At 32.7% G+C, this 9470-nt stretch overlaps 1 protein-coding gene across 1 annotated transcript; it reads left to right on the top strand.

The window, feature by feature from the left end:
* On the top strand, nucleotides 449-2838 carry LOC107643655 (ribonuclease 1). Its single transcript, XM_021123918.1, has 4 exons — nucleotides 449-581; nucleotides 612-767; nucleotides 1707-1905; nucleotides 2506-2838. Exons 1-4 carry the CDS (start codon nucleotides 462-464, stop codon nucleotides 2727-2729), a joined length of 699 nt encoding a protein of 232 aa, XP_020979577.1. The 5' UTR covers nucleotides 449-461; the 3' UTR covers nucleotides 2730-2838.

Consider the following 9470-nt stretch of genomic DNA (forward strand, 5'->3'; position numbering starts at 1 on the left):
TGATCTCCAAACAAAAATATATAAAATAGAATAATAATAATAAAAAGTAGCCGACATGTGAAAAATAATGTGCTGCAGTTTCACACGTAAACCAAATCATAATTCATAGGCTGATTAGAAGGATCAGCATATACTGCGCAGATACGCTAAGGAGTAATACCTCAAATGGCATAGTCTTTTTATACTCAATTAAAAGGTTGCGGGTTCGAGTCTCATATCTTTGGTAAATATATATATATATACTGCGCAGATACTCTTCCTTGTTAGTCTCACTAACACTAGTAATTTAACTTGCTTTTTTCTGCCTATAAATTCATGCTTTGCATTTCCCCTTTAAAACCCACTCCACAGTTATAGTTCTACCCAGACAATCAACTTCAAAAATCAAAACCACCTTCTCTATCCCCAATTTCATTTGATTCTTTGTGATACGTATAAACAATATAATAATTGAGGCCACAATGGAGTTTAAAGAGTCTATTTTGATTAAACTTGTGGTGATGTTACAGTGTTTGACGTTAGTTCTATGTGCTTCACAGGATTTTCTTACGATGATGTGTGGGACTTACATTATTGAAGTTGTTAACATTTTTGGGATTTTGCAATTGTAGTGGCCAGGATCATACTGCGACACACAGCAGAGCTGTTGCTACCCAACAAGTGGGAAGCCTGATGCAGATTTTGGGATTCATGGTCTTTGGCCAAATTACAATGATGGTTCATACCCATCTAACTGTGATTCTAGCAACCCCTTTCAGCAATCTCAGGTAATGTAATTGTTTTTGTTTGATTCTATATTCTCACTGGACTCTAGTGTTGTCATTTTTATTGATGATCATACAACATTCTCATAAAATTCCAAGCTCATCAATTTACTAAACTAATAATCACCAAAACACATTTAAAGGTCTGTCTAGTTGGGGGAATTATAAATAATTTCTAAAAATTTTAAGATAGAAATATCATATTCTCATATTTAGTTCAAAATTTGAAAAGTTATTTCCAAGCAAGTTTGATTCTAGAGAATTAAAATACCATTATTTCAATTCCTACCTTTCTTCTGAATATATTTGATTTTTATAAAAATAAAATCTAATTAACAAAGTAATACTTGAATCATACACACCTTTAAGAATACAGATATTATTCAAAGGTAATATTCATAGATATCCGAAAATATCCACCTTCTCTACACAGGGACCTATAAATGGAGACCTGCGACAAAAAAGGAAAGAGGAGCGATATTATTTTTCTTAACTAGAATAGGAGATAGGGGAGGAAATGAGGAATACTAGTCCCACGGAGTTCATTGCATTCCTATTTACGAAACACATATCTGGATAAAGTTTTATGATTTTTTTTTTCTACTTTTTCTTCTCCAGACCATTTCAACATAAATAAACGAATTTATAAATCATAAACTTGTATTTGCCTTTTGCCTTTCTGTTCACTCACAAGACAAACACTTTCTCTCATTTTTTTATTATATTCATCAAGAGAGAACACTTAAAAATAATGATAAAATAACGGATATATTATAAACTCATTATATTTTATATTTTAATTCTAAAAGCTATGTCTTTTCTGATAAGATGAGTAATCCTTGGATGCAGTTCTTTTAAATCCTCAACTATTATGTCTTATTAATAAAGATTAATGATGAATTTACCACTAATCTGTTCGTGACTATGATGACATACATTCAGGTATCAAATTTGATAAGCACCATGCAAAAGGAATGGCCCACACTAGCGTGCCCAAGCGGGAATGGAATACAATTCTGGTCCCATGAATGGGACAAACATGGAACTTGCTCAGAGTCACTACTTAACCAACATGACTATTTTGAAGCAGCTCTTAACCTTAAACAAAAAGCTAACCTCCTCCAAGCTCTTACCAGTGCAGGTACAAAAAAATATAAATTAGTATAGAGTTATATCCTATATATCCTTATACAAACTAGTAAATCACATTCAGACAGCATAAATATTTTTCACACCTAAGAATTTTGGTGTCCTATTTAGATACTTATTTTATCATTCACTGTATACACAAACTTCTACCGTGGAAATAATTGTTACTAACCTGCTTAAGGAAAAAGTCAGTGCCATGTTTATAACATGGAAATTCTCAGGTACCTAGAGAAGAGATCTTATAAAAAAAAGTCACTTTGAAATTTTATTAAATATTCTAATATTTCGTGAAAAAAAAGGCAGTTCAATGCACTTTTGATATTTCATAATAGTAACTTAAATCTAAAAAGGATTGGCATGTACCTTTTATAAATAAAATGCCTTGATCACAAGGAAGTTTACTGTAATTTAACTTGAGATAAACTGCATCAATCTAAAGTAGAGTAGATACAACTTATTTTTCTCACCTTAGAGTATTTGAGTGCATGACAACCAGCTTAAATTCCTAGGTACTTTTTTAACTTTTTGGTAATTTAATAGAAATTATTTAAGTTAACCAAATTACTGAGAAACATGAATTGGTGAGATACAGGTATAAATCCAGATGGGGGATTCTACAGTTTGAGCAGCATTAAGAATGCAATAAGTGATTCAATTGGGTTCACTCCATTCATTGAGTGCAATTCAGACTCATCCGGTAACAGCCAGCTTTACCAAGTTTACTTGTGTGTGGACACTAATGCTTCAAGCTTCATTGACTGCCCTGTTTTTCCACATGGAAAATGTGCCTCCAATATTGAGTTCTCATCTTTTTGAGAAGTCTCGGACAATATTCTCTTGTTCATTTGATGCTGATATTTGCTCACATGTTGTTGTTATTCTTAAAGTCTTATCCATTTCAATTGAACTTGTAATTTGTTTAAATTGTTGAAATAAATTAATTTTATTATCCCACATCATCCATATTGAATCACCAAAAAAATATATATAACATAATGCGGAAGCGTACCTTTACTCATAAGAGTCAGAAATTGATGGAAGAATTTGGATCTTGTGGTTCTTTCGATCTTCCTCAACCAAAGCCTTCTGTATTCCTAGGTGGCTGAACTGTAACTCTTTTGATGGGGAAAGAGCAACAAAGGCGGCTTTGATATATTGGGGACCGAAATCCTGAAGGTCTATTTATATTTGAGCATGGCACCCATTAAACCCTTAAGCCCAAATAAAATAGTATCTAAATCCCAAAAGATAATATATCTAAAATCCAAAAAGATAATTATCTAAGGAACAAAAGATAACATCCGGTTTTATTCTCATTTAATTCCAAATCAAAAGTAATAATGACTTATTCAATTAGCATTTAAAATAATAAATGAGATCATCATTATATAAGTCATTTAATTTGAAATAGCATCATTTAATTTGAAATAGCATAATTTGTGATTACAATTAATATATTGGTTTTATTCTCATTTAATTCCAAATCAAAAGTAATAATGACTTATTCAATTAGCATTTATAACAATAAATGAGATCATCATTATATAAGTCATTTATAGTGAAATAGCATAATTTGTGATTACAATTAATATATGTATTGCCTACAAACAAATTAGGAAATTAAAATAATTTCCTAACAATCTCCCACTTGGGCTATACATATATTCTTTCTTGACATAATCACACCTTATAAACTTTATGCGCGCATCTGAATGCTATTTTTCTCATTACTTTAACAATCTGGTCTGTCTCATACATTAGATATGAAACTACCGCAGCTTTTATCACATTAATGTCGCGACTAAACCACGCCAATCACCATCCTAATATACTTAACGATATAGATCAAATTTGGATGAGTAATATGAAAATTACATGCCAAGTGATCTCATGCATGTCTATTTCCAGCTGGTCCAACTTTAATGAGATCAAACACAATACAAATATTGCAAAATGAACATTTTATATAACATGAAATAAACCATCAACTTAATTCTGCAGAAAATAATTCAATATCTGTCATAGGATATATAGCATAAAATAAACTCCCACTAAACCAAGGCATCACAAATATTGACACCCATCCGAGAAGTGTGCTCATGAAAGATTTTAGGGATCAATTCCTTGGTTAGTGAGTCTGCTAGCATATACTCTGTTCCTATATGTTCTATGGAAATCTGTTTTTCTTAATCTTTCTCCTTAACAACTAAGAACTTGATATCTCTATGCTTCGATTTTGTCAAGCTCTTACTGTTGTTAGAGTATAGTACTGCTGACTTATCGTAACAAAATATCTTTAATGACCTTTCAATGTCATATACTATACGAAGCTCAGTGATAAAGTTTCACAACCATATGCCATGAAATCGGAATCAGAGTACCTAATGATCTCCAAATTTTCTGATCTCTGATAAGTAAGCATGTAATTCTTTGTTCTCTTTAAATAACGCATTACGCGTTTAACATCTATCCAATCATCCATGCCTAGATTGCTCAAGTATCTACCCAACACTCCCACTAAAATGATATATCGGGACGTGTGCAGACTTGAGCATACATTAAACTCTCTAGTGCTGATGCATAAGGTTTATCATGCATTACTGTCCTCTCAAGATCATTTTTAGGGCATTGCTTGAGACTGAACTTGTCTCCTTTAGCTACGGGTGTGTCCATTGGTCTATAACTTTCCATGCCATATCTACTTAAAATCTTTTCGATATAGTTCTTTTGTGATAATCTAAGAATACCTTGAGAGCGATCTCTTAGTATCTCGATTCCTAATACAAAAGAGGCATCACCAAGATCTTTCATTTCGAATTTGTTCGATAGAAATTTCTTAGTTTCATGCAACAAGCCTATATCGCTACTGGCAAGTAGAATGTCATCAACATGTAAGACCAAAAGGATGTATTTACTCCCACTGAACTTGCGGTATACACACTCATCTATGATATTTACCTCAAAACCATGAGGTAATGACTTGATGAACATGTGATACCATTGACGGGAAGCTTGTTTGAGACCATAGATGGATTTTCTCCTTTCTCTATTGGATCTCCTTAATGACACTTCTTGAGGTTGTTGAGCTTGCTGTATGGGTTGGGATTGAGGAGGATTCTCATTATTTTTCTGTGCTGTAGCAGTATCTTGAGCAACAACAATATTCTCATTGTTCTCTTGTACTGTAACTGGATCTACAGTAGGTTCTCATTTTGCTCTTGTACTATAACTGTATCTTGAACAACAATAGGCACAAGGACCTGATCATTGTCAGTTACAGAATCCTCATCAAAAGCAACATTTCTAATATTTTCTCCCCCCCCAAACTTAACATCCTCAAGAAATCTCGCATTTCCCGTTTCAAAAATAGACCTTGATGCAAGATTGTAAAACTTGTACCCCGTGAGCGCTCAGTGTAACCAACAAAGTAGCAACTAATTATCCTTGAGTCCAATTTTCTTTCATGCGACCTATAAGGTCGCGCCTCAGCTGGACATCCCCAAATATGCAAATGCTTTATACTGGGCCTTTTCCCAGTCCAAATTTCATATGGGGTTTTATTAACTGCTTTGCTTGGCACCCTATTAAGGATGTACACTGCGGTCTTTAAGGCTTCTCCCCAGAGTGATTCAGGCAAGGAAGAATGACTAATCATACTTCTCACCATGTCTTTAAGAGTTCGGTTCCTTCGCTCTGCAACACCATTCATGCTAGGTTTGCCTGGCATGGTGTATTGCGGAACAATACCACACTCCTCTAGGAAAAGAGCAAAAAGCCCGGGACGTTGCTCACCTGAACCGTCATATCTTCCGTAGTATTCACCACCACGATCAGATTTGACAGCTTTAATTTTCTTTCCAAGTTGAAGTTCAACTTCAGCTTTGAAAGACTTGAAAACATCCAAGGCTTGGGACTTTTCATGAATTAAATATAGATACTCGTAACGAGAGTAATCATCTATGAACGTAATAAAGTACTGTTGTCCATTCTAAGAGACAGTAGGGAATGGGCCACATATATCGGTATGTATCAGTTCTAAGACATCTTTAGCTCTCTCGGCACCTAATTTCCTTTCATTTGTCCTTTTTCCCTTTATGCACTCAATGCAGACTTCAAAGTCCGCCAAATTTAGGGGTCCAAAAATTCCATCCGACACGAGCCTCTGAATTCTCTGTTTAGAGATATGACCTAGGCGTTTATGCCATAATGATGCCGAATTCTCATTTTGTTTTCGTTTTGTACCCATTTGCAGTATTTCATTATTATAGGAATTTAAGTCCAGCCTATATAGATTATCCACCAAATGAACAGAGCAAATATTATTCGAATTATAAAAGAGACTGACTTTATTGTCTCCGAACGAACAATAATAATCTGATTTGTCCAAACGAAAAACAGAAACCAAATTCCGTCTAAATGACGGTACATAAAATGTCTATAATAAATCCAAGTAAAATCCACTCGTGGAACATAATCTAAAGGTTCCTATAGCTTCGACTGCAACTATATTGCTGTCTACCACATAGATGTATCTTTCAGCATCACTTGGCGGTCGGCTCCACAGGCAACCCTGCATAGTAACACTTACATGAGTAATAGCAGCAGAATCTACCCACCAAGTATCAATAGGTGCATAACTTAAACTAGCCTCAAAACAAACGAAAGTAAGAATTATACCCTTCTTTACACGTCAGGTGGCATATTTGGTACAATCCTTCTTCATGTGTCCCACCTTCTTACAGAAGAAACAGGTTGAAACATGATCCTATTTCTTAGCCTTTTTCTGCTGAGAAGGCACATCCGCAGTAGTATCACGCTTTCTTTTATACTGAAAAGATGAAGCCATGTGAGCACTTTTAGTCTTATCCTGCTGTAGCCTCTCTTCTTCTTGCACACAGTGAGATATAAGTTTATTTAAGGACTAAGTGTCCTTCAGAGTGTTATAACTCACTTTGAATTGCCCAAAGTGTGCAGGAAGGGAAATCAAAATGAAATGCACGAGTAAGTCTTCAGACAACTCTAACTTTAGTGCTTTTCAATTTTGAAGCAAGATGAGACATTTTCATAATGTACTCCCTTATGTTCCCTTTACCTTTATACCTTATGGAGACAAGTTTGCTCAAAAGATTACTTGCCTCCGACTTTTCATTCTTAGTAAAGAATTTTTCAACATCCTTTAGGAACTGTTTGGCATCTATATCCTCAATAATTGAGCCCCAAAACGCCTCAGAAATTGAATGTTTCATGATCATAATGCTCATTCGATTGGATCTCTCCCACTTCTTTATTTTAACCTCATTGAGGTTTTTCGGAGTGGAAGTGAGTTTCTCCTCTTGAAGAGCTATATCTAGATCCATACAACCGAGGACAATCTCCACGATATCCTTCCAAACTTTAAAGTTTGAACCATTCAGCATAGGAATACTGCTAATTTGTGCAGAAACATTGGTAGCTAAAGCCATAGTTTCTGGATTAGAACAAAAAGAACATGCAGTAAACATTAGTTAAATAATGAGAAAATCTATATTGAGATATCTAGAACAACATTAATTTTTCAATCTTTGGATAGAAAAATTAACTGTAAGTGATACTCTCATTGCAGTAATCAAATATTGTCAAAATTCCTGTCACACATTAGGCCTTTATTTGGACCGACTTAATGCGCACATGGAGACTTAAACTTCGCAACCTATTTATTACCGCATATATTTTCTATTAATTGGCCAAACAATAACCTTCCTTTGGGCCGATTATTGACCGCATAACTAATAGAAATAAACAAAAGTGTGCAATGCTTATTATTTGGCCAAACAATAAACTTCCTTTGGGCCGATTATTGTCCGCATAAATAATAAGCATTACTTTATTCTTAATTAATTACCCAAACACATATTTACCTTTAATATGTGTATGTAATTCAGCCAAATATAGACCTTCTTTTGGGCTGACCAATATTCGCATGAATTACATATCACCATATCCCTAATGTTTTAAATAAATCAATTTTCACAAAAGAGGCTACTTTGGCAGCATAATGTTCAATCAATTTATTTCAAAACCAAAACTTTATAAAGTGGGTGAATATAATAATCTAAATTGTTACTAGTTTTCTTATGTAACAATTAAATAATATTTTTTATTACTCAATTTTTTTTATTTTAATATGTACACATAACTTGGCCAAATATAAATATCTTTTTGAATCAATTAATATCCGCATAAGTGACATATACATATTAATTCTTATATCCTAAAAGAATAATCAATTAATTTTATACTAAATTAATGACACACAATTAAATCTGAGACAATTATAATTCAATAATATTCAATCAATGTTTTAGAATAAGTCATCAATATTTATTTTTCAAAATAATTATATAAGCATCATCTCAAAAGAGAAAAAAAAAGGAATAACTGAAACACTATATTTCCATCATAAGTGCACAAACAGTATAACTATGTGTACAGCCAAAGTAATATGATGGTGTTTACGAATTTTCTAAGCATAACAGTACGTGTATATGCATACATATAAAGAACCACGATGGCATACATACATGAAATATGATGCACGGACATAGCAAAATTACACAGGTATATAGTGGCAATAAATTGAATCATATATATATGTATATAGTTTTACTGTGCAACAATTCCAAATGTATACGACGTACGTATATACATATATATATTAATTCAAAAGGAATAATAAACTGAATATTTTGATGATTAAATTATGAATGGTTCTGATATCACTTGTTGAAATAAATTAATTTTATTATTCCAGATTATCCATATTGAATCACCAAAAAAATATATATAACATAGTGCGGAAGGGTACCTTTACTCATAAGAGTCAGAAATTAATGGAAGAATTTGGATCTTGTGGTTCTTTCGATCTTTCTCAATCAAAGCTTTCTGTATTCCTAGGTGGCTGAACTGTAACTCTTTTGATGGGAAAGATCCTTAAGCCCAAATAAAATAGTATCTAAAACCCAAAAGATAATATATCTAAAATCTAAAAAAGATAATTATCTAAAGAATAAAAGATAATATCTGATTTTATTCTCATTTAATTCCAAATCAAAAGTAATAATGACTTATTCAATTAATATTTATAACAATAAATGAGATCATCATTATATAAGTCATTTATAGTGAAATAGTATAATTTGTGATTATAATTAATATATGTATTACCCACGAATAAATTAAAAAATTAAAATAATTTCCTAACCTAAATAACAAAAAAGAAAAAAATTATGTGTTACTCCTGCCAACGAAAGTGTATTTTCTTCTTCAAAGTTGAGTTTGATATATTTTTTTTTATACTTTAATGGCTCGTTCTGCTCCCATACAAGGGAAGTGATACACAAAAAGTTGAGTTTGACTTAGAATGTGGTGTTGTCAAGTGAGAAATTGGAGTTAATACAATTTTAGACTGACGCAGGGTCAAGAATCCTAAATATTAAGGTTCTGAAAATTAAAATGAAACCGGTTATTAAATCATTTTAGTTATTAAATTTAGAAATTTAGTCGGTTCAAGTGTAGTTC

Source organism: Arachis ipaensis, chromosome B05, assembly GCF_000816755.2.
Source record: "Arachis ipaensis cultivar K30076 chromosome B05, Araip1.1, whole genome shotgun sequence".
In the NCBI taxonomy this organism is placed as follows: domain Eukaryota; kingdom Viridiplantae; phylum Streptophyta; class Magnoliopsida; order Fabales; family Fabaceae; genus Arachis; species Arachis ipaensis.

Coding starts and splice junctions, on each gene's coding strand:
- LOC107643655 (XM_021123918.1), top strand. CDS start 462: ATGGAGTTTAAAGAGTCTATTTTGATTAAACTTGTGGTGATGTTACAG. Junction 582..611: donor GGACTTACATTATTGAAGTT/GTTAACATTTTT, acceptor TTGCAATTGTAG/TGGCCAGGATCATACTGCGA. Junction 1,906..2,505: donor CCAAGCTCTTACCAGTGCAG/GTACAAAAAAAT, acceptor GGTGAGATACAG/GTATAAATCCAGATGGGGGA.